General features: G+C 46.5%; 1 protein-coding gene across 1 annotated transcript; it reads left to right on the top strand.

The window, feature by feature from the left end:
- Positions 1-3,786: 3,786 nt before the first annotated feature.
- Positions 3,787-24,687, top strand: Tango9 (transport and golgi organization 9). Its single transcript, XM_077655438.1, has 7 exons — positions 3,787-4,402; positions 4,589-4,658; positions 13,837-14,074; positions 17,224-17,397; positions 18,791-18,901; positions 21,291-21,449; positions 22,629-24,687. The coding sequence occupies exons 1-7, from the start codon at positions 4,326-4,328 to the stop codon at positions 22,964-22,966; spliced, it is 1,167 nt and encodes a 388-aa protein (XP_077511564.1). The 5' UTR covers positions 3,787-4,325; the 3' UTR covers positions 22,967-24,687.
- Positions 24,688-25,869: the final 1,182 nt, after the last annotated feature.

Below are 25,869 nucleotides of genomic sequence, written 5' to 3'. Positions count from 1 at the left end.
AGCCGCACTTTTTTGAGCATAAGTAAGCGACACAGCCTGTTGAGAACTGCAAGAACCACGCCTGAACTCATTGGCGAGCTGCGTGATTTACAGCTTCACAGGAGCGTCAATCGCTGTCTGCATGCCTTTTTGTAGTCTAAGTGAGTAATCAGCTGTGCTAGTTTGACACACTCGTCTTCGTTCTGCGCTGCAATCCTGCCGACGCTTCATACTGGTACTAGAAAGAACTGAAGACAGTAAAGCAGAAGCAGACGAAATTTGACTATCTATTGTGGCGCCATCCCATTACATTAAGGAAAACCAGGTTATTGTTAATGTTCCGCGAATAGGTTGTGAATGTTTTCCAGCACTAATAATCATGAATATCGTCATACTCAAAACTTATCGGTTTCCTTTTAATTGTTTATCACAGACCAAATCAATTTGAAAATGTTGAGTAAATTGAGATTCTTTGAATGTTCGGTGGAGGTAGGGAGGGGGGGGTGAAAAAAATGTTGAGTAAAGATTGCGCCACCTTCCGGAATTAATTCAGCTACTTAAACCGCTCTCCACACGTCACATGGCTTACAGTAGTTCCATCTCTGGCTGAGAGGGGGCGAAACCATCTGCTCAGTGGCTTAAAATGGCAATCACGTATATGAACCGGGGTTTCGCAACTGGTGTGATAGAAGTCGGTGAGCTGCTCGTACTTGAATCTGAAGAGAGATAAAATAATGAGACGCGAAATATTGCCGCAGATTCCCACTGTTCGGCGTCTTGCTCTAATGAGAAGTAGTGCATCGCGAAGTAGCAGCGTTGAGCAAGCCGTCTCGTATCGCGGCCGACGTCGACGATGCTCAAGCGGTCGCCGAAAGTATTCGGACGTTGGATGTATTAATTTGGAGTTATATTCGCCGAAATTAAAATGGAAAAGAGCCACCGATTGACAGAACTGAAAAACTGCGCCCGTGTATATAAATAGCTATTTGGTGCGCGTGCACCATCACCGCAGCCGTGGCCTAGTGGGTTGGGCGCCCGTCTCGGCTGCGGGAGGTGGTTGGTTCGAAACCCACCGCCGGACACCCACCGGTAAAAATGGGTACAAGCGGCCCCCGGCCTGGCGCCCGGCTTTCTTTAGGGGTGTCCGCTTGGGAGAAGCTCCGTAAACCCCGCTGCGCCCCTCGCGGGCTAAGCCCCAGTTTCGAACGACCTCGCAGCCTGCTAAAGGTGGTACCCCTTCGGCCAACGTGGTTCGAACGCGAGCATAGCCTCGATGCGCTGTCCCTGGGCGCGCGCACGCCCCAGCGCAACGGCCTCTCCTCCTCCGTGAGGACAAAGCAGACCTTCTCCGCAGAGAAGGCAACTCGCCCAGCGCCACGGTGTCTCCGCGATGACGTGAGACGCATACCGTCGCCCGCAGTTCTCTCGACAGAACTCTCGCCGAACCTTGATCCGCTGGCACACAGCAACAGCAGCAGCAGTCATAACAAAAAGCATGGGTGTGGCCGTGACAGTGGCGGGGGTTGCGGTCAATTAGCCCGCGGAGCTTCTTTTTTTGTCCCGCCGCCAATAACAATGTTCGGCGAGTTCCCATTGAGCGGGCATGTCTGTCGGAACTGTGGCTCAAAGTGTACCGGGTATTTCGCCGGAGATCGTTCGCAATTTTTCAAACTACATTTTTCTGGGTTATAAGAGCGCTTTTTTCGGCACAGTGTAGCGCATCATGATACAACAACACGTGCGAACTAGTAGGCTGGTTAACTAGTGAATAGCGAACCTTGTGAGCACACTGTTCGTCTCCCTGTTTATTTAGAGGTGTGTAATATCATATCAAGTAATATCATATCAGTTTTCAGAATTCCGAATACCCAGTTACCTTCGGCACTGTGGCCAAAATTTTTTTTTCCTGCATCGCGACAAAATACAAGCGCTTTTGAGAAGCTTGCAGGTGAAGAAACCCCTTCGGTGCTCGCAAAAATTGTAGAATATCTTGGGCGAAACGCCCGTTAGCCAGCAATCACTTCGACTTTGTCGAAAATAATATCCACTGCAACGCGCAAACGCGAAAAATGAGTAAATTGTAGGGGCGGCATTATAGTATTCTAGAGCACTATAGTGGCATGCCACCACCAAAGTTTACTCACTTTACGCTGTGCATTGGACAACTCCATGATTTAATTAAATTAACAATTCGCTTTAAGATTTATAATGAGCTACAGTGCAGCAGCGTGCAAGAAAACACATTCCACAACCTATTGCCCATTACCGCTATAGCTTTCACTTTCTTTTTTTTTTCATTAACTCAGCCTTGTCAACAGCTGTGTGATGAGATAGAATACAGCCCCTTTTTTTCCTTGTATACCCGCGTACAAAGGTCCACAGGGACCAGTTTTCGGAAGCCAGATTATACGACTCCCGACAAACAGCTGCTCGCACACTGCACAAGTATTACATATGTGCACGTACGTACACAACGGAAAATGCACACCATATGCATGCTTGTTTACGTTCAACGTGCGGTCGTACCTCGCACGTACCAGCTATTGTGCACGTGCAGGTGTGTATATGTGTGTGTGCACCGAAGGATAAATCTGCGAATCATCATATGCATTCATCACATATATCCCACAACTGGGGAGTCTGGGTTATAGATAATGCGCATTCATTATGCGTACATAAAATCGACATGTGCACACAACTAAGTCGTTCTAAGAAGGTCAAAAGCAAAATGAGCCGTGTGATATTTTCTTTTTTAAATTTTCCTGCGCTCCTGAGCGTTCGTTTCACCTGCAGAGAGTAACGCTGAGATCCTATAATAGGAAAAAAAAATTGAATTTGTTGAGTATTCTGGACTATACTCTGGGCATGGTGAGCAACGAGAAGCAAAAGGCGAGGATCCCGTTTTAAGGTAAGATGGAGAGAGAGAGAGAGACTTTATTTACACAGACATGGACCTCGGGGCAGGGGCTCAGAAAGAGGGAGGGCTTCCCCCTGGCCCGCCCTCGTGCGCCGTGACCGCTGAGGTGTTGGAGTAAGCCTCTTCTTCAGGGCATAGGACGATCTTTTGTACATGCGCATTTGGGCTGCGTATGTAGGACTCCCAGGCAACTTGGTCAATTTAGGGGATCACTCTGTTTAGCTCCCGGAGATTCGGGGAATTGCCAGATTAGATGATTTTGACTCAGAGGTGCGTTGCAGAGATTACCTCTGGGTCCCCTGTAATCTGATTATGGTGATCGGGTAACAGGGGGAAGAAGCAATTGGCCTGAATTTTTCGCCAGACCCTACATTCTGAGGGTGTTTAGGGAGCTATCTGGTGGTGGATAGATCCTTCGGCCTAGTCTGGGAGTCTCGAGCTCCTTGTAGTTGATGAGGGGGCATTTGTCTCCGGGTAGCGCGGGGTCTCAGTCAGCAGTCTCCTCAGCGCCATTAGGATCCTGGGGTATTTCCTACAGCAGAACCACCATCCTTAAAAAGCTTCAGACGTATATCTACCAGGTAAAGGGGATATTCAGGCGAATCTCCCTCAGGCACAAAAGCCTAGCTCAGAGAACACTGCCTAATAATAAGGCTGGTTATTTAGTGCCTTCATAATCAGCAGAATAGCTTATGCCACCCCCTTTCTCAATCCCAATCATGGCAAAGCGGAGAAGTTCGATATAATTATCAGAACGTCATTCAGAAGAGCTTTAGGCATCCCCCCTCCCCAACTCCTCCAGAGATTTCCGGCAATATCCCGGAGCAAAACAATTGAAACTCGCGCCAGAAACACAAAAAAGTGTACGCAGGCGTCACCTGTTGTATAACAAATTCACTACTGTGCGTGCGTGTTCACTTCTGAGCATGAGATGACGCGGCTGGAGAATAAGAATTGCAGTGGTTCGCGCGGCTGTAAGGCTGCTGTGCGCGCTTCGGCAGCTTCGGTCTGCGCTGCTGTACTGCCGGAGGTTCGTAGGGGACCACCCTTTTCCTCCGCCTGTTAAGCCAACGTCGCTGCGTCGTTGGATTGCGTGTTGGATTGCCTCGTGTCAGCAGTGCACGTACTACGGCCTCGCTTCGCGAGTCAAACCGCGCTATCGACTCAGCTGTGCGCCTCAGTACTGACAGACGGTGCCGATAATCTCTGTGCGATTTCGCGCGGCCCTTTCTTCGGACGATAAAATTCGCTGTTGGCAAGTTGAGTGGCTGATAGGGCCGCCGGCCTCGTGACGGGGGCGTATTCGTGACGCCCTGTCAGATCTGCCGCGCTCCGAGCACGCCGCATTCCCTTTCGCCGCTGACGGATAGCACCTTCCGACCACGGCCTGCCGCTAGTCTCTTCGAGCTGCGTCGCATACTCCTCAACAATGGCCTGGACCAAGTACCAAGTGTTCCTCGCACTCATGCTCGTCTTCACGGGCTCCATCAACACGCTGGCGACAAAGTAAGTCTGGGATGACACCAACTTTCGTTTCTCAGCTCCCGGAACACTCGGTTTACCGTGGAAATGGTTCCATTAAAACCTGTCATCGCTTGGGTGATTTTTTAGTGTGGTTGCGATTACACTTGGGAGGCGTGAAACATTGAACACCTGGCTTCAGGGAACCTAATTGTTGGCATTTGATTTCAGATGGGCGGACAACTCCTATTCGATCGGTCGGGACGGCAAGCTGAGGCTTTTCGACCATCCATTCTTGCAGGTAAGTTGTTTTGCTTGTGTAAAGCGCGTCCACGTGATGTGCTGCTGTGACACTTGATCAGCGGCTCGAACATTGGACTAGCTGAAGCGCTCCGTCGAGAGCGGTCACCGCGCGTCGCTTGCTTTGGCTAAACTTTCGTGGCATACGCAGCGCGTCACACCGACCGCAACGCAGGGCGCACGTTCGGCCGATGGCTCAGCCGTGGCGACGCGGTGACTCAGCGCAAGAAATCGTCACGTGCGTTCGTGACACAATTCGGTGAACGATGGGCCGTCTTCTGTTTCCGCGGGGTTCGGGGCTGCTCTCAACCGCGCGCAACTTTCGGTGCGTTCAAACGCAAACGCGTGTGAATCGCCATTCGTAGTTGGTACTGGCATAGTTTAGTTGCAGCACGCGCTGTCGCGGGGGCGTACGCGCGTTATTAAGAGGGCCATATCTCGGCCACTGCCGCTAAGCCGGGCTGGCCGCAATGCATCAAAAACAGTCACGCATTTCCCCCGTTTCTTGAGTTTCTTAGCCTATAGGAAATTGTGTGCCGCCTTTGAGAACCTAAGCAAGACCAGTGAAGAAAATCTTCGGTACCAAGTAGCAAGCGTTATGAAAGCACCAGTGTGATCATATTAGCTTGTGGCACATTATAACTCGTACATTCTGCGAGAGCTTTTGTTTAGGTCGTGAATGGTGAGCTGCTTAGCAAAGTTTTCGAGATTGAAAGACTGCTCTTGAACTTTAGCTACCTTTTCAGCTTGAATTAGAATAGCTGCAATTGTCTTGCACCATAACTCACGGAGCAGGATGTGTGTTGGGTAATTATGTGAATTAATTAGTCATGGAAGTGTCGTACAGTTGGCCAGATATTGGGATTAGCATGCCTGCTTGTTCCATTTATTCGTTTGGAAATGTTGGCATGTAATATTTTCTTTATCTGTCGTAAAAGAGTACTGTGCTGTGAACCGGCTGCTTTCGAGTGACCTTCCCCGGGAACGCTTGGAGACGGCATTCTGAACAAGGTTCTGAACTCGTGCCTTTTTTTTTGCTCAGTTAGCGGTTCGAGCAAGTATCTTCTATGATTGTGAGCAGGAATATTAATTTCATACTTTCTAATTAGTTTCACCCAGTAGCATTTTAACACTCGTAGGTGGAATCAAGTGTTGGGAAAGGCTTTGCTTTCTACTGGGTCAACTGCAGGTGCATAGACCAACTTCCTGAATGGTGCTTTGACTCTCTGTAGCAGCTGCAGGCACACAAAAGGAAGTACAACCACAGAGTCGTAAATGTTGATTGCAGCCACCTGTGCCAGAATACTTAAGCCAGCCATTAGTGCACCCTCATCTGAGATTAGTGTTGTAAGTTGTGTCAAAGCAGGGCCAGGGTGCACCTTGTGACGACGTCCACGCGGGAGTGTCCAGACTTATACTCGAACCTTCAATAGCAGCATGCCAAACTCTGCACTCATTGGTGGCGTTTTCCTGGAATTCAGCTTTGAATTTTGTTCTGCATGCAGTTGGAAATGAATGAATGAACTTTCACTGAGGCATAGGAAGGCCTGTGGCCATGGTTGGCAGATGGGGAAGAGGATTCATTACATGAACTGAACTCGTAGGGCTACAAGTCAGAAAGGAGGTATGAGTTACCCACTGAGTGGGTTGAGAAGCCCCGCCTCACACTGTTCGTATAAGGCCACTTTGTCTATCATAGGCAGGAAGGTCCTCCTTAATGCTGTGGAGGTTAAAATAAAAACATAACCTGAGCTTTATAGCAAAGTCCCATCTTGAGTATCTTAGTACCAAGGTGTGTAATGAAGTTTCATTTCGTGGCCAGCCTGGAAGAGCAGCCAGTTTGCACCAGTGGCATGGTACAGCCAAATTGTGTTGAGCCACTTTCTTCAAGGTGCCCGTTGAGTACTGCTCAGTAATTTGGCTAGCACCAGACTTCAAAAGCACATTGAGGTTGATGCTTGATCAGAAGCAATCATTGGTGTCAGCAAAACAATCCGCCGAGCCTTGTTTATGTAGATGCCTCTAAGTGGAAGACCATCTTTAGGGCCTTGATTTTACTACCAAACATGTCTCCCCTATTTCTCCATGTAGGTGGGTACTCGTGGCAGCAAATGACCGACATGGCTGTAGTATTCGCTGTTGTATTCTGTCGAATGCCGCAGGTTTTGCAGAGTGTACAGACACCACAAAGGGAACCTTTGTGTTTAGGCCTATGTCTGTATTGTGCAAATGACCACATCCACGGGAATGCGGGTTCTACTGCTGGGCATGCTCTACAATTGCTTCAGAAAGCGGAAAACACTGCCATCACTGTTTCGGATCGCATTAGTTGTCCCACTGCATCTAAATCACTCAACTGCCTGTGCTTGCTTTCAAATGCTTTAATATAAATTGCAAATAAAGTAACATTCCGTCGTTTCAGCCAGGATGACGTCACATTAAAGACAAGTCAGCTGTCATCACACAGCTGTCATGTTTGCATTTAAGGCTCCAGCCACTTAGCATAAATCGAAGCAGACATGTGCTCTTGGTGGACATTTCCAGAATATAGACCCATGTCTGCAGTGATCAATGTTCACCTCTTTGTGTGTGCGCTGGTGCATCCGTCAACCTAGCCTGGTGGAGTGTGATAAGCTCTTTTGTTCTCCTCTTGCGGCCATTCTGCGAGTGCGGTATCCTTACGCGCACAATAGGTGCTTGGTTTCCAGACTGCCAATAAGTTAGGTCGTGCGACGTTACTGCTGTATTGCTCATTCTTTCTGGCTGTGGCGGCAACAAAGAGAAAGATTGTTACAGCTTTAGTTGTGTGGCTCACAGTGTCGTGGAACTTGCCTTTCAGATTATCTGAGACAGAGAGAGGAACTTTATTGGGATGTTCATGTGGAGTTTGTGTGTACTGTCGCCCTCATTATGATATCCAACGTGTGATGACTGGATTTTAATGACGCAAGGGCAGCTTGGGCAAATGTACTCGGCTGGCTCAAGCTCCGGTTCGGCATTTATTTTGCAAGCATTTCACTCAAGAGAAGCAGAGTAGCAGGCCAGAGGGAAGCTTGCACAGATTGGGAACCTGGTGGGTGCCCAGCAGCACTGGAGGTCCTTCCACATCCAAGTCAGATGCTTCTCGATAACCTCGGGGGAACCCAGATGGCTTTCAGATGAGGAACTTCAGTGTCTGGGCTTCTATCCCTTCCTGTCGAATGTACACACAAAAAGAAGAGCCTGCATTAAAATTGTGCATAAATTAAAATAACTGGCTGTATAATGAGGCAGTCCACTACTAGGAGAGGTTGGACTGTTTCAGTTCATGCCAAAAAATACTGGTGACAAACGGTGCACAGTTCAATTTCTTAAATTCGGTTCTGACTGAGAAAGCTCAGCATCCCTGAAATGCACGCTCCAGCTGGAGTTGCACTAAGTCGAAGAGAAAAATTTACAATGTACAGAAACGTCAGGAGTGTCGTGAGACGGTGGTACCGTAGTATTATGGTGCAGTTTTGCATTCTAAAGCATTGCTCCGCTACCTTACATGCCTCTGCAGAGTGGGAAGCTCCACCTCCTCACCATCTGGTAGCAAAGTCTATTTCCTCACTGTAGTATCACTCGTTTAAGGCAGTTACTTGGTCAAGGATGATCCTCCATCGCATATAGAGACACTGAAGAGGAATTATACATAAAGGTTGTGAGCGCCATATTCTGACCACCACGACAATGCAGCGGCAGTTCCGTCGTAGCCGTCAACACGCAGATGACGTGATGCGCCATCCTCTTGCTCAACCCAGCGCAACCGAGCGATAGCATGCCAACCCAGTTTTAGAAGTAAACTTCTGTTTGAGCTGTTGTCTGCCAGCTCCATCACTTGACTTCCATTGCATTTTTAAAATTGCGTCAGCACTTCCTTCAACAGGCACACGTCCAAGTGCTACAATTTGTGCAGTACCGGTAAATCGACTGCTTGTGCCCACAAAAAGGCCATGACAAACTTTAAGTGACTTTTGATCGCACAGGAGTGCCGCAATTTATCTCCAAAAGAGCACCAGTATTTGACTGAATAAAATAACATTTGCTGAAAAAAAGTTGAAAATGCGTTCTGAAATAAGTACCGAGAAGTCAAACTTCTAGCCACCAGCTATTACAGTATTAGTTCCAAATTGAAGCTGATAAAGGAAAGTCATAGGCAAAAGCATATACAAATTTATGTGTTGGAGGAGCCCAAACCTAACCTAAAAAGAACTCGAAGGAGCTGAAGGTTTCCACAGAAGCCAGTTAATAACCTCCCTGCACAAAGTCAGTCACCACTGCAGTGACTTGGTGACAAGCAGTGGCCAAACAACGGTGACATACCCGAGTATGAAGGGAAGGCTTTGCCTTTTCTACAGATTCATCTTTTCAAGATTCATCCTTTTCCTCTCAAGTGGCAAAGGCATGCATTCCCACTGGTGATCTCTTCATTTAAAGCCTTGAGGAGGTAGTGACCAAATTTTTCATCATGAATTCTTGCTTTCGAATGATGCGTGAAGCATTAGTACACATGGATCACTGGATGACATTCGCTTTCGCTGAGTGATTGAAAATTGGATTTCTTCTTCCATGCAGTTTTTGTTTCGGTTTCAGCAGTCGGAGGGTGGTTTTGACGTCACAAGTATATCACGCGGGGCACACAAAAACTGCAAGATAATAGCCCTTTGTTCGCTTGCTGTTGTTCTGGCTTCTAGAGCTGTTTAGTGTAATTGTTGCAGTGGATTGAAATGAGAACAACGATTATATTGCATCTTTTTTATGCCTGACGTGATCATGTACCTTTTTGTGACCTTGCAACCATCGTTCGGCAACTGAAACTACTAGGGGAGAAGAAATTCAATTTCAAAATCTATTTGTTGAGTGCTGGCAAATTCCACATTCTGATCTGTGTTTAATAATGTCCTATGCATCACTCGAAAGTAAAAACTCACTGTGAAAAAATTTGGTGTCTGCATCCCTTAAAAGACGGGACTCGGATCAGGCACTCTCTAAAGCCTGCCTGAGTGGGAACTTAGTATATTCAAAGCTGCATGTAGGATAGTCATTTCATTAATAACTTTGCAGTCTTGCAGTGAAAACTAACCAACTTTGTAAAGCCACGCTCAGTGAGCCATTCTTAATGCTATCATACCCTAGGTGCACCCTGGTTTTACTGCTCCTTTCAAATATATTATGCGCCGCCACAGTGGTTCGGTATTTATTGTGGTTGGCTACTGTCGTGAAAGACGTGGGTTCAGTCCCGGCCACGGCGGTCGCAATTCGATGGAGGTGAAATGCTAGAGTCCTGTGTACTGCAGAATGTCGGCACACGTTAAAGAACCCCAGGTAGTCGAAATTTCCGTTGCGCTTCACTACGGCATCTCTCCTAGCCTGAGTCGCTTTGGGACGTTAAACCCCCACAAACCAAATACATTTCCCCAGCCTTGACTCAAGCAACTTTCTTGCTTACGCAGCAGAGAAACTGCTTGTTTTAACAGAGCAACACAGTGTTCAGTGTTGCACTCAAGCCTGCACTTATTATCAGCATCGCTTACAAAGCGCGCTTTACTCTTGCTTGCATTTATCTCTCCGTAATGCTGCAATGCAAATATAGAAGGGGATAAGACAAACAATGTTTTACTGACATGTTTGCTGCTGACACAAGGAAGTTTGAGCTTACCGTGTCTGCACTGCAACATTGTAAAAAATCATTCAATAAAAGATAAACATGAGCAGCACCTTTCCTTCGGATCTCCTCTTCGTCCATGTGTCCCCTTTAGCGCTTTTTTCAGCTATGCATTTCAACCAACTTGCCCAACTTTCCGCTCTTCTAAGCAAAGCAGGATGTATAAGAAAAACAAGTGCCAAGGTCTTAAGCTGTTAATTATAATGTTTTTATGTTAAGAGTAATAAGGCTGCTGGGAGAAAGAGGAAAGGATGTACAAACACAAGTGTCAGAATTTTCTTTTCTCCTAGTCCCTCTAACCACGTTATTTTTAGTCTGTCAAGGCGAAATGTTGTTTCTCTGAACTTGTGCCAAGCTCTGGTGCTGTGCAACATTGTGAACATCGTCCAAGTTTCCCAATATTGATTGCACCCATTTACAATTTCTCTGTCTGTTCGCTTTACCTGTTGACCCACTGTGGTGGCTTAGTGGCTGTAGTGCTCACATGCTGAGGCCAAGAACATGGGATTGGATCTCAGCGGTAACAGCCACACTTTGATGAAGGTGATATGCAACTATGCTCCTGCACTGTGTGATGTCAGTGCGTGTTAAAGCATCTAGCTGGTCAAAATTAATCGGAAGCTTCCACTACAGTGTACCATGGTAGCCATGTGCAGCTTTTAGATGTTACGTCTCGCATACCAAACTGTGTTCGGCTGTTTGTGTTGCAGTTGCACTTGTAACAGACGTGTACATGCCCACTGTTGCCACACTTTTTGTTTGATTGCCTTTAAATTAGAAAAAAAGGAGCAGTGGAAAGAATCTTGTGTTGAGTGGAACATGTTTCTTATTACATTGAGCCCCCTGTTGCTTGCCGTAATTAAGTCAGTCTGAAATTTTTGGTTAAGACAACACATCAGCCTTCTAACGTGAGAGCAGTTTTGGGTTTAGCAGATGCACAGGGCGAAATGTTTACCTGTCCTCAATGCTGGGCCTCTCTGTTCTGGATGTGGCAAGCAAACTGTAAACGTGGTTTAGAAAATGGGGGTGGTTAAGCAGCAGTCATACAGGCATTGCAGATTCAGGGTGTGTAGAAGAGCCTTATGTCAAAATACTGGAAGATATATATATATAACAACTACACAGCTACAATAGTCCTCCATAAAGTCAGCAGTAAAATTCCATAAAGAAGGGTGTCAGGCAAGGAGACACGATCTCGCCAATGCTATTCGCCGCCTGTTTACAGGAGGTATTGAGAGGCCTGAATTGGGAACAGTTGGGGTAAGAGTTAATGGAGAATGCGAAAATAATCTGCGATTCGCTTATGACATTGCCTTGAATCATTCAGGAGTTGAACTGCAAATGATGATTCAATGAGTTACAGGCAGAGCAGAACGTTTGGTCTAAAATTAACATGCAAAAAATCAGCCGTGTTAGACAGTCTTGCAAGGGAAACGCAGTTCACAATTGGCAGCGAGGTGCTGGAAGTGGTAAAGTCTAGTTAGGGCAGGTAGTGACAGCTGATCCGTATCATGAGAGGGAAGTAACTAGAAGGAGGATAAGAATGGGGTGGAGCTGATATGGCAGGTTCTGTGATCATGAATGGCGGTTTACCAATATCCATCAAGAAGAAAGTGCACAACAGCTGTATCTTACGGTACTCACCTGCAGGGCAGAAACATGGCGGCTAATGAATAGGGTTCAACTTAAGTTAAAGGGCAGGTGAAGAGGTTTTATAATTTGACATGTTTAAAGGGCAGATTGTGTGAAACTTGGAGGTAATGCATGTGAAGTATTTTTCTGCTAGGATTTGAAATGGTGACGTAATTGCAGAATAAATCCGCATTGGTGGTCAGGCTTCTCTGCAGTGCGCAGCGATAGGCAGAGGCTGCAACAATGACATCACATAGGGCGGAGCTGTGTTTCCAGCTAATAAACGGTTGTTTCAAGGAAGTAAATCGATGCCGCCAACGGCGAAGCCCATGAAGCATTGTTTGGTGGTGTTGGAAGGCTCACTGCAGCTCGTGGGAGAAGGTAGCGGACATACGAGATTTCGGCAGCAGTGATGTCATCACGAGTTTTTCCGCACTTCTCTAGCGTAATGAGGAGAAGCCTGACTATCAATGTGGTTTTAATCAGCAATTTCGTCAATTTTTTAAATACTGGCAAAAAAATGCTTGGCATGCTTTACCTTGAAGCTTCATAGATTCGATTTCTTGAACCTCAAATCCTCAGAAAACCATTTCACCTTCTCTTTAAGGACAACGCAGAGAGTCATGGAAAGAAAAATGGTAGGTGCAACGTTAGGAGACCGGAAGCGCGCAGAGTGGGTGAGGGAACAAACGTGGGTAAGTGACATCTTAGTCGAAATCAAGGGGAACAAATGCACTTGGGCAGGGCATGTAATGCGAAGGAAAGATAACCGCTGGTCCTTCAGGGTAACGGAGTGGATTCCAAGAGAAGACGCATAACAGGGGGCGGTAGACAGTTAGGTGGGCGGATGAGATTAAAAAGTTTGCAGGCATAGGGTGGGCACAGCTGGCAAAGGGCCGGGTTAATTGGACAGACAAGGGAGAGCCCTTTGCCTTGCAGTGGGTGTAGTCAGGCTGATGATGATGGTGCATTTCTGTGACAGAGGTGGACTGGTCCTTCTCTGGATTTGTGTAGTTTCTTTTTGCAGTTTTCACTGCATTGTCGGAAAAGAACGAAAGGTTTAGTTTGTCGAAACGGTAGTTTCGGACTAATACTTGATTACGGGGATTAGCCTTCATGTCACGCATGAAAAACAAAGCAGCTACAGTGCAATATTGCGTATTTCTTAGCAAGTGGGGCTAGGAAGGACTCGGAGCTAGCTACAACAAGCATCTGTTTGTAGTAGTGGCTGACCAAGTCTTCGTGCAATGCCTCTCGATTCTTATTTCATGGGATTTGGCGACCCCCGAATGTTGTCGTGAGAATGCCAGGGAAAGCTGCACAAACAGTTTTAAGAGTTCAGACTTCCTTTTCGCCTAGTAGGATCAACGATAGTATGAGAAAGACATGAAGAAAAAATAAATTTCAGTGATACCCTTATATACTATATGCACCATGTATGCATCAGCATCTTGGAACACTGGGGAAGAAAAAAGAAAAAAAAGACACCACATATTAGAATACAGATGCTTCAGTATCTGCAGGTGGGGTCTCGGTTTATGGGCACTTGACAAAACAGAGCCAGCCTGTATAGCTTCAGGAATAATATGAACAATTTTAGGAGCATCACAGCCTATGCTTCTGTTGAAGACTGATGCTTCTGAAACTGTTGGAGTGGATCTAGTAGCTGAAGCATTGATCTTTGGGTGGAGGTGGGGCAGGCTTTTACCACCAGGTGATGTTCCCAGGGTTGCAAGGTTAGATTTTTCTCCAATTTGTACTTTGGCTGCAAAGGATATGGCTGTAACATTGTTATTGTTTCTGTGCTGCTATGAAGAGTAGCCACACCCCCCTCTCAAGTGTTGCCTCGTGGCGTTCACAGGCGGTGGGCATGTTCCTGGGTGAGCTGTCGTGCCTGCTGGCCTTCCGGCTAGTGTTCTGGTACTACTCGCGCAAGGCCAAGGCGGGCGAGCCGGTGGAGCTGCCACCCAGCGCCAGCGGCAGCCGCGACTTCAACCCATTAATCTTCTTGCCTCCCGCTATGTGCGACCTGGTCGGTACCTCCATCATGTACGTCGGGCTCAACCTCACCTATGCCTCCAGTTTCCAGATGCTGCGAGGTGAGTCGTAAACCCACCATCGGTTTCTGCTGTGCAGCCATTCAATGAGTGGCTGGTGGTGGCCATTGTACTCTTTAGTGTGGATGGAGATTCTCTCTCTGTTTAATGTCTTTCCTTTTGAACTCTGCAACATGGCTGTAGTCGTCACACTGTTTCGCCTGCATAAATCATTTATGGCTTAGTATGGCTCACTGCTGGTTGGCAGTTGCAGGTGTTTTCCAAACAGCAGCTCACCGAAGGAAAAAGGAATCGTTGTTGCCTTTTCCGTACCTATCCCCGTGCTTGAGTGGCTATGTGTTACGGAGCAAGAGGTTGTGGGTTCAGTCCCAGCTGTGGTGAAATACAAGAGCACCATTGCGCTAAGCAGTCAGAATTGATCCCAAGCAAACCGCAGGTGCCCGTGTGCTGTGCGTGCAGGTTAGAGATCCCCAGGTGGTTGAAATTGTTCCGGAGCCCTCCACTGCGGCACCTCTATCTTCCTTTCTTCTTTCACTCCCTGCATTACCCCTACCCTTATGGCGCAGTTCAGGTGTCCAAGAATATATGAGACAGATAATGCGCCATTTCCTTTCCCCCAAAACCAATTATTATTATTATTATTAAACTGCAGCCTGCCTCTTGCTGTCCCCTTGTTTGTTTATTTATTACAAATACCTACAGTGCTTGTTGGTAGGGGGGTTACTTGCAGACACAAAGGTAAAAAGAGCATGAACAAAAGCAACAAATCATTTATAAATTGAAAATGCTACAAACTACTAACTAAAAGTGGAAGACAACACATTGAACAAAAAGCAAGGTATCCAATTACAAAAGCTGTTACGCAATTCAAAAAACAGAACACTGGAAGTATGAAACAAATTAGATTGCTGTGATGCTTTCTATGGCAGATGGGTGCCACGCTACGTACGCTTATTCTAATACAGGGCTAATATTAGTAAAGTACAGTTTCCTTCAAAGCTTTAGGATCTTTGAAATTGTGAAATGGTTACATCATTGTTGAAGACTTAATTCAAACCCATGACAATTTCAGGTCCATGCCACGCTTGGCCATCTCTATTCGAGCTTTCTTTTTGAACACGGCATAATGTACAGATCTTGTTCATTTAATATCCTGAAAAAACTTTTCATGTTCCTGCTGCAGTACACTCCTTTAGCATTGGCTGCTTGTGCATTTGGTGGCTGAGCAGTGCTTGTTCTAAGGCAGAAGAATCAGTAGTGGTTTTTTACCCTTTTACTGCAGTGAGTCCAGGCAAAACGTAAAGTGACCTGACACACTGACACAGACAAAATGGGTAAAAGTGACAGCAGGGAGAATGCAGGGCTAGGGCGGTTTCCTTCTCCTTGGCAAGCATTCTAGGACAAGCTCGTTTTCACCCGGCATTGTCTGAGCCCTGGAATAGGCCCCTATCAGTAATGCTGCAGCAGTGGCGTCTTCAGTAACACTGTCGGTGTGTGGCTGTGCAGGCTGGCCGACTGAGTGGGTCACTCCCGTGGTCCTTATCAGGCGAGGCCACAGTCGTAAGATAGCCACGGCGTTGTGATCGGCACAAGTTCTGGAATGCGGTCATTGTCTTAGATACTGTGATACAGGAAAGTCTCTTGAGCGCCTTTCAATGCTTCGAGTGTGCCAACTGTTTTGTTGACTTTTTTCGCACACACACGGCAGTAGTTGACAATGCAGATTAAAGCGCTCATCATAGCCGACACAGGTATCTGGGATGCCAAAAAATTGGTCTATGATAGTTCATCATAGCCGTCTTAGATTGTCGCAGCCGACAAACTTGTCTTGCTTAGTAAAAGTGAAGCTAGCCTTCAGTGATGTAGACTTGCCATTTGCCCGTGTTAGATTCGTTTTATCAGTCCTTCTCTTGCATTAAAGCACTTTGCTTATCAAGCATAGGTTAACTAAAAAAACAAACTACCATAGTATTGCAAGCATGGGTTAATTGCCATTGTCTGCACACTTGGTTGTGGATTGCAGTGCGGTGTGATAGCATCTGTGGCTTCATCACAGGGCTTGCTGTGTAGTGAAGTTGATACCCGAGGGCCAAGCGTGCTCCAAACCTCGAGAAAGCACTTTGGGACCTCACTTTGCAATGCACAAGTGTTTTGGACAACCCATGTTTATTGCGTGTCATATCTAGATGTACTCAGGAAATGTTTGAGATTTGGACACCTCTAGCTCGCATTGTGGTCGAAGTTGTTGCTTCTCATGTTTCGCAAGGCGCAGTTACCTGCCTGGCATTACACTTGTAAAGTGCTTTGGGCTCATTGTGAGGCCTGCAGTCAGCGAGTGCTTTTTGTCCATGTTTGGTTGAGTCCGCTAAAGCACATTACTCTCTCTGTCCCAGAGTGTTGCCTTTATATCTTCCATTGCTTGCTGTGTGCTCCTTTCAATAGCCTGCTAGTTACAGTGATTGGCAAGCTTTGGCTCCTTCATTTTGGAGGATGGTGGCCAGCTGTTGCTTATTAGTTGAGCTGCAAGAAAATCTAGTAGCCTTCCTCTTGTCGTAGCATTTCTCATGCTAAGAATCTTCATTTGGCTCCTGGATTGGATAGTTGCACTCCCTCACTACTTCCTGTACCTTGGTACCCATTTGCAAACGTGTACCTTCTTCGGGCTCTGAAATATTAGCTTAGTTTTATTTAAATTGCTATATTCAGTGTTTATTGTTCAGTTGCGAGATGAAGCATGGCCAGCCTTGCAGTTGCCCGTGGCCATTGCTCTGCTGAAGTGACACCTTAGATAAAAATCAATAAGGTACAAAAATGTTGTTTGTGCTCATGTAGAAAGCTTTGGAAATGTTGAGTGGTCTTTGCTAATTTCAGTGGTTTGGCATTTCTGCTGTGGCACTTGCGATGCTTTTATGAGCCACATGGAAATGGCGCTTGTACACAACTCCATTTGGTGGCACTGATGTTTGCTTATGCCAGCTGTCTTCCTAGTGCTACATGTGCATTCTTTGCTTAGCGTGTGGCTGTGATCACAAGTGACTAAAAGCATGTGGCAGTAAAGGTCCTAGTTTTGGGCATACATTGTTGCAGATTTGCGGTTACTAGAGGAAAGCGTGGAAGCATGAGAGCACTTTGCTCATGGCGATTCATGGATTGAGTTTGCAGTGAAAGAATAATTTCCCCCACACATACAGGTGCGGTAATCATCTTCACGGGCCTGCTGTCGGTGGCATTCCTGGGTCGGCGCCTGCGGTCGTATGAGTGGATCGGCATCTTCACCGTCATGTGTGGCCTGGTGGTGGTCGGTCTGTCTGACATCCTCTTCCCCGACAGCCATGCCACAAAGGGACCTAACAGCATTATCACTGGTGGGTACTGGGCTGGAAACATGGCCTGTCTCCTGCATCAATTAACTGCTGCTGCACTGCGCTAGAAGTGGTGTGAGAACTCCCAGGGATTGCCGTTGAGGGGGTTGTAACATCAACACCATGTGACCACCAGTGGACCAGTCATAGGGCTTTGCCAAATTTCGAAGCTGGCGCATCCCCGAGATGGATTAAGGCAAATTAGTGGGTATTAATGGGTGAATTAAGGTGTATTAGTGGGTTGGTTTAGTATAATCCTATATAATCCAGTGGAAGGTGCTCTATCATTCTTGTAGGTGATGACTCATGCATACCATATAAGGGCAATGGAACCAGATCCAAGTGGCATTTTGGTGGGAAAATGGGAAGAAAAATAGACATTGTAACCACCATAGCAGGCAACCTAAATGCTATCACATTTTCTTCTTTAATAATGTGATTAAGAACGCTCTCAAGTTTTTTGTAGCAATAGCTACATTATGGTAGCATTTCGAGCCTTCAGCCTGGCGGCGCCATGGCGGTGCCGCCACCCTGTGGCTGCGTTGTCACGCTGTCGCGTGGTGCGGAGCAGCTGCTGGTGGCATGTCGCCATGGCTGATCACGTGGTTCGTCACATGGTTGGTCACGTGAGCAAGTTCCACTTGGCCAGCTGTAGCTATCGCATCACTCCAAGTTTAACCAAAGCTAAACCACCTCCAAATTTTTTTCCTCAGTGCCTCATGTGCTAAAATGGTGTAGTTTGATTTTCCTCATCTTCGTTTGACTTTAAATACACTTAATACAACTGTGGTCAGTATGTCTAAAACTTTTATTTGCTTAAAATCCACTTAACTGCTGTGACTAAGGTTACCTTCGCATTAGTGATGTAAATGACAGACAGCATCATTTTTCATGCATTCAACATGCTAGCATACACTGCTGAGAGATCCTGCTAGGTGTGGAGTGCCTTACAGCCAGTGCTTGCCATCTGCACACATGTAACTGCACAGGACAACATAGCAGCATACTAACAGGCAGTAAAGGAGCTTACTTCGGTGTTTGAGTGAGCTACTTAACGTTTCAGCAGAGTAGTTAAAGCACATATATGAAATCAGAGGCGAGATGGCTACAGCTCGTTTTGAGTTGTTGTATTAAGGAGTACAGGCGCCAAATTTTTGGTTGATGTTTTCTTCTTTGGAATAGCTCGTAACGCATTAATATGCGTGGATGAGCACGTAAATAATTTGATTACATTTGTTCTTTTATGCTGTTTCGGTTTTCATTTCACTGGCCAAAGAGGGATTGTTTCCGAGCATTGCTGCAAAGAAAGATCGTGCAAGCAATATTTTATGACTGCCCTTTAAAGTGCTGCTGGGGTCCACTCTGACCTTCTGCCTGGGTGACGTCTCTCTCCCAGGTGACCTGCTGATCGTCCTGGCCCAGGTGATCACTGCCTCACAGATGGTCATCGAGGAGAAGTTTGTCACCAAGTACAAGGTGGCACCACTGCAGGCCGTCGGCTGGGAAGGCAAGTGCCAGCTGTGTCCTTATTGATATGTCGCAAAGCGGCAGTGGAAACAAGCGTCGAGAACTGGCGCAAAGCCTGCCACTGTAGGACCTTTTCCCGGCTGTTCTTTTCGTCTTGCGTTGCAGTTTTTTTTTTCTGGCACAAGTTCACCACACAAGAATCGGCATAGAATGCTGCTTTTGGAGCTGTTGGTTTTTCACTGGCAAGCATTGCCATGCTTCTGCTGGCACCAGTCAGTCTGAAAGTGTGGGAACAGGCCTCTTGTGAACGCCTTTTTTTTTCTGTTGGGGCCATCTCTGGTCCAGAGCACTAATGCAGCTGAGCAAGCTGGCTGCCGCAAAGCTTTTCATGAAGGTGAAAGTTAGCACAGTGCGAGGACACCCTCGTGCCCAAAAGAAATTTTCATTTGGCCTTCTGGCTTGAAATGGTTAACTGTTTAGCAACTGCTGTGCGCGTTGATTGTTTCGTATTTGGACGAGTTTTTAAGTGCCTTGAAACGGAAACGGGTAGTGGGAGGAAGCAGCAAAACTACAGCATGATTGAGCAAAATGTCCATAGGGCGCAAATTAGTGGTCTCAGTGGTCACAATGTAGGCAATAGAATCCACAAATGCTACATACCAAGGGTGAAAATTTAAATGACAAAATTGCTCCTAACACGTACTTACTGCTTGCAGCATGTAATACTGTAAAAAATGACTACTGTAAGCTTATGAAATAAGACTCATATACAAGGCTACTTAAAACAACAGAATTTTCCATCAGTGAAGTGTTCAGTCAACAAGGCTGTTGTTGCCACTGTGATGTAAAACAGCTAAGGCATTGCAAAAGCATTGGATATTAATGCTGAGTAAATGCTTGAAAAGGGAGTTTTTGCATCATTTTGGCATTTGGCCCAATAAACAGTTATTTAATCAAGGAGGAAGGGGAAGAAAGGCAGGGAGGTTAACCAGAAGAATAAGTGGTTTGCCACCATGTAGGTACTACTGTCAATGTCTCATAATATTGACATGGGCCGCCGCCGCGGCTAAGCTCTTATGGCGCTCGGCTGGTGACCCGAAAAACGCAGGTTCGATCCCGGCCACGGTGGTCGAATTTCAGTGGAGGCGAAATTCTTGAGGCCCATGTACTGTGCAATGTCAGTGCACGTTAAAGAACCCCAGGTGGCTGAAATTTCCGGAGCCCTTCACTACGACGTCCCTCATAGCCTGAGTCGCTTTGGGACGTTATACCCCCATAAACCAAACCTAAACCAATCATAATATTGACATGTTTTGAGGTTGAACGAGCGAACTCCAGTATAGTTGAACCTCGTGAATTCGAAGCCTGTCATACTGTGTAAAATATTCGTATTAAGTGGGTTTTAAATTATCGGAAGCGGTTTAAATTATCGGTTCAGCATGAAGTGTTCAACTGCTTGCGTGCACATTAGCATTGCTGCCATTGCACTCAGCACAGCTGCATTTGACTCCTGCGATGGTAGCTCGTTTGGATTCATCTTGGTGTCATTGTCAGTCACCCAAAGTTCTATCTGGCTGGTTTAGATGTCTGCAGAATATAGTCATGCGTCTCTCAGCATAGCTATTATTGCCAAAGCTCTTTGCTGGCAATTTTGTACTCAGATTTTCTCAGCATACATGAGGGCAGCGGTCAAGGTGGGATACTCCAGATTAGTGGCGTTTCACAGCTATGTGCACTGTACAGCTGCCGGTTAAAAGGAAACAGGAAGAGTGCACACACGGTCCATTCGGTCAGTCTGGGTATGACGTGGTGTATTTTGTATTGACGAGTTTGGCGCAGCCTGAGTGTTAATGCAGTGTGCACAGTCAGTGCCACACTGTCTGCGTAATGGTGCGTGAAGCATTGATTAGTTAGATTAAGCATTGCACTGCTTAACGCGGGCTCATACGCCTATTATAAGCGGTGTGATGCTGTTTTACCCAGTCGAATTTGGCTGTTCCGGCAGAGCCCCCCAGGTCTTCGATTTAACCAAGCCGTTGCAAACTTCCAGCTTGAATTATCCGGTAAAATTAACATCACAAAAACGGCCACGGGGATTCTACCGAATTATCCAGAATTATATCAAGGTTTTAGCATACATTGGGCTCCCCTTAAAGCAAACTTTTTGCACCTGAATCTTTTTGTGAGACAAGCAGTTTGGAAACCGTCTAAAATTCCCATGGACACAATGCATTGATTCATGTATCTGTACCCTGCGTGCATTCTCTCTCTCTCTCTCATGGCCTCCTTAGTGATGCCAGCCAGTGGTGAAGGCTCACTTTTTCATGCAGTTTTACAACCTCAAAGTGTCAGTTTTGTTGTTTATTTGCAGAGGCATATTATCAACACAGTGCTTACACCTTTTTTTTGTTCTTTGGCGCTCCTTGCAGGCTTCTTTGGCTTTTTTGTGCTGGGCATTCTGCTGGTGCCCATGTACTTCATCCCGGCAGGCAACACCATCTTCCAGAACCCTGGTGGCCAGTTGGAGGACGCCATTGATGGCTTCATCCAGATTGGCAACAGCTGGCAGGTCTGCGCTGGTGTCATTGGTGAGTCCACTGGTTCCTTTCCTGGGGCTTTTCCTGGCCCATTGCTCTGTGCCAGCCATAGCTACCACTTACCAGTGTGCATTTCTGTACGGGAATTGTAATTTATTTGTTTTGGTTTCGTGTGTGCATCTGAGTTCCCAATACGGGCATTCTCTTCCGTGTATGTTTTCATGTCAGCTGTGTTTGTGGTTTTATAATAAGGGCAATGAGAAATCAGTGATGGGGCATTTCGGGCTTTGCATTGGCTCTTGAATATTCCATAGTGGTGGCTGTGCAGGTGAGGTTTTTTGAAGTTAACGACATTGCGGTTATTGGCAGTTGCGGGCGTAGCACATTGTAGCCGAAAACGATGTCCCACCCAAGCATTGCATGCATGATTTCGGTTTTTGGTTCCCCCAATGAGAAGGCAAGGAAGGAGTGCAGCGCTCGCTTTGGCATCACTCTGGGCAAGCTTGGAAATGCCGATAGTTGTTGCTTTGCTTACTAGTTTCACTACTGGTGAGCCAGGCTCTTGTTGTGTTTTAAGCTGCTGCTTGTAAATAGTTATGAAGTGGAGGAAAGAAAGCCAGGGAGGCTAACCAGACTTGAATCCACTTGGCTACCCGGCCATGAAGGGGCACAAACAGGTGTAAAGGAGAGTGAGGAGCCCACATAGGGTGCACATATGCACTGCAGAGTGCCTGCACGTGTGTCGTGTGAAGTGTGCTGGCGTTCCACTTGTAGACACCAATTTTGAAGAGCGCAAGCATTGCAATGCTGGGTGTGTGCTCATTCATTGAAGCAGGGCCTTCACTGCATCACAGTATTTTACTTTCTCACAGGCTCTTTTCTGCTTCTGTGAAAAAATTTTCAGCCTGGCTGTGTATCTTAGCTAACCCATCTTTGTAATGATGCACTGGAAGTTGAGACATTGAAGCTGGCCGTATGGTCACTTTCTCAACAAGTGTATTCTTCTCTTCTTGTGCTGTTTGTCCCCTAGCTATGATTGCACACCTTGACCTTGGTTATATACAATGGGGCAAGAGGCAAATTGGAAAAATCTATTGGTGGTAAACAGCAGTTATTGGGAGAGCAGTTGCTTCAGCCTAAGGATCATAGCGATGTTTTGCAGGCTGACTCATTTTTATGTCCGCCTTCAGCAGTGCACATGCTAATGTAGCATTGTTTCTGCATGTGCAGGCACGGTGCTGAGCATATCCTTCTTCAACTTTGCTGGCATCAGCGTGACCAAGGAGCTGAGCGCCACGACACGCATGGTCCTGGACAGCGTGCGCACGTTGGTCATCTGGCTCTTCTCGCTGTCTGTCCGCTGGCAGAGCTTCAACTGGACCCAGATCGTCGGCTTCGTGGTGCTCATCCTGGGCATGTTCCTCTACAACGATGTCATCGTGCGACCATTCCTGCTGCGTCAGGGCTGCCTCAAGGAGAGCCAGCCCCAGGATGACCTCAGTGGGCTTGTACAGGAAGAGCGCGGACCTTCGCGGCAGTCTTCTACCGCGGACGCGCCGGGCCCCTGAAGAGCGTGCAAAGGAGTGGCACCTTTCGCGCGGGGAGACGCAGCAGTGGATTTATATGCAGATTAACACTGCGCCTTTTGAAGGCACATTGGATCGGTGACTGTTCAAAGGCAGACTTATCGTTCAAATTTGGAAAGTTTGGGTGCTGGCCTGAGCTGCAAGGACTGCCTTTGAACATAGTGAGATTGGCTGGAATTATAATTCGGTGCCTGTCGACTGGCATCATCTAACTGTTCACTTGTAATTTGCGAGGCATTAGCAACTTACAGCCGCCCACTTCCGAGGCCCAGAGCTTGTCACAGTTGTTGACTTTTCCTCTGGTTGGTTTATGTTGCTGTCACAAAGCTCCTAATGACCACAGGGTGCAGGTGCAGTGCCGTGAGACAGTGTTGTGCGTGCCCGATTCTTGGTGCATTGCTGCGTTCCTCCCCACCGTTGAGAGAATGCCTGCAGAAGAGTTCCTCCATGAATCCTGTGAGCATTTGTGGATGCACCCAGTGCCTGCTACTGTTTAGGTTTTGGAGGTGGACTGTTCTCAGTGTTGTCGTTATGTGCCGGCCAGTGTCTTGCGATGACATGTTCTGCTGAATGGGTGCAGTGCTCACATGTGGGCCAGTGTGTGATAGGTGTATTCTTTTCCGACGGTGGCTTTCAGCAGCATTGGCAGGGCTGTGCCCCTGTTTAGGCTCCAGCTTATGTGTGGTCTTCCTCACTTGCAAGGCTAGGATGGGGCTGTTTTACATGAGCATTGTTTAGGTTCTTTTTTGAAGCCAGAGTTGACCTTGAATGTAATCCCCGAAATCCTCCGCAAGGAACCCTAGAAGGCCTGCGCTGTCCGCTCAGCCTGCCAGTGTTGTTATGGGCTTTTTTTTCTTTGTTGTTGCAGTACCTGTACATTAAATTTCCCCATGGCTACGTTTCCATATTGTATTGGAGAATCTCTGCTATTCTCTTCAATATAGGTACAAATGCAAAGCAGTGGAAACTTTTTGAGCCATTTGCAGTGGGTCCAGGGCTCCCTGCCTAATGGTTACCACTTGTTCTGAGAAAAAAGTACTTTTCTCTCCTTTTGTACATTTTGTACTCCTCATTCTGGTGCACATTTGCAGTCCAGTCACCACCTTGGCTCGTTACATTCCAGGCATTAGCAGGTGCCGAGCAGAGCTGTTGTGCACTGTTCTATTTGTCATGTGAATCTGCCAGAGAGTTGTAAATAAGTTGAACTCTCGTTGTTTGGAAGTTTTTCTGCTTGTTGCCAAGACATGGCACACTAGGAATTAATGAAGTTTAGTATTTTGCAGGAGTGCTTGTCAAGTTTCATGTGCATATCAGTGAGTTGTAGTGTCAGCTAGGACAGCTACGGTCTTACGGTTTTACACCCTGTACAGATTTTGTTTGTGTATGGCACTACTTTTTAGCCAAGTTATGCACACCAAAAACAGTGGCAGTGCTCTATAGTGGTTGATGAAGTTCTGACTCTGCTTTGTAGCCACACGCATGCTTTTATCACCAAGTGCCTTCTTGAGTATGAAGCTGTGCAATCGGGGTCACAGTTGCATTGGGCTTGAGAAGTTTTATTTCCTTGGATATTAATGTAATTGCTGCCACTAAATTTTTAACATGTCCATGGTGGTTTTTTATCCGGTTCCCAAGGAATCCGATTCACTGCCACTTAACTAGTTTCTCATAAGTGCTCTTCAATTAAAGATTATGATTCTCCACCTTGTCTGTCCTCTCGTTTTTACTAGTTGTCCTTGGCAAAAACACGTTGCGCGACTGCATTCCATCACAGTCGTACAGGTGTGGCCAAAATAACACTGAGCACACTTTGATGTTTGAACTTGAGAAAAGTTGGTAACATATAACTTTTTCGGGTTTTTACTCGAGTGCAGTAGCTGCATTTTTTAATTTTTTTTTTTTTTCAGTTTACCTTAAAAGCCCACGTGGGCATTACATAGGTGGCAAACATCACTGAAAAAAAATGAACAAAATACAATAGTAATTATAACCAAGCATGCTGAAGTACATAATGGAAGGGTTCAGCAATTTGCGGCAATTAATGTCCTGTGCATAAAGTACCTCATAATTTCTGCTGGTTAAGCAGTTATTGTTGCCGATGCATGCTCCACATTATTGCGGTGTCACTGTACATGCTGGGAAAACCCTAGTGCTTTTTTTGTAACCGAGTAGCTAGGCACAGTCACTTCCTGCAGCAAATGTCTGTCAACAAGCGTCTGCTTTTCTTTTCGGACGTTTCGTTGAAATGCGGCAAGCTGTGCTTACTGCGTTGGATGGACCATAGTTGCAATAATGGTGATGCTTTTGTTTTGATGGCATGACTGTGGTTCCCTTTAACACCCTTTTTTGTCTTTCAGCATACATGCAGCTATACTGTGCATGCACTGGCATTGCTGAACACTGGTTTAAGGAAGCTTCCAGGAAAGGTTGAATTGGAAATTTCTCCATGGCGGTGCTGCATTGGCCCTCTGGTCTATTGGAATGGAGCACGTTAACACAGCTGGGGGAAGAGTAGCAGTGATGCCAGTGGCAATGTGGCTACGTTGCCTTGCATATTGCCTCAAGGCTTTCAACAGCTGACTGTTAAAGGGTGTACATGCTTTCCTAGTCTGTTGAGAGATTGACAACCCTTTTTCTTGTGGCATACTTTACTGCAGCTCGTTTCTAAGTCCGCACTGTTGCCTGTGTAGTTCAGTTCAAAAGTTTCAGCTAAGTATTGCGTAGAGCAGCATGTCTTACAAAAGACATTCGGTGGTGTGCGAGACTTTGCAGAGGAAATCTTAAAATTTAGGGGTCGGTTCTAGTATCGCGGTCAAATGCAGAACCATGCCGAGGGAAGGGAAAGAAACTGCTCAGCAACACCGAAGCGGCGAGAGGCAAAAAAA

This window comes from Amblyomma americanum, chromosome 2 (genome assembly GCF_052857255.1).
Source record: "Amblyomma americanum isolate KBUSLIRL-KWMA chromosome 2, ASM5285725v1, whole genome shotgun sequence".
Classification (NCBI taxonomy): Eukaryota; Metazoa; Arthropoda; class Arachnida; order Ixodida; family Ixodidae; genus Amblyomma; species Amblyomma americanum.
The sequence above is the reverse complement of the archived record's forward strand: the minus strand, read 5'-3'. Positions and strand labels throughout refer to the sequence as shown.

What these genes read in the sequence shown, in the direction of transcription:
- Tango9 (XM_077655438.1), top strand. Translation starts at nt 4,326, where the DNA reads ATGGCCTGGACCAAGTACCAAGTGTTCCTCGCACTCATGCTCGTCTTC. An exon ending in ACCTAACAGCATTATCACTG is followed by an intron (nt 17,398 to 18,790) that starts GTGGGTACTGGG and finishes TCTCTCTCCCAG; the next exon opens with GTGACCTGCTGATCGTCCTG. An exon ending in GCAGGCCGTCGGCTGGGAAG is followed by an intron (nt 18,902 to 21,290) that starts GCAAGTGCCAGC and finishes CGCTCCTTGCAG; the next exon opens with GCTTCTTTGGCTTTTTTGTG.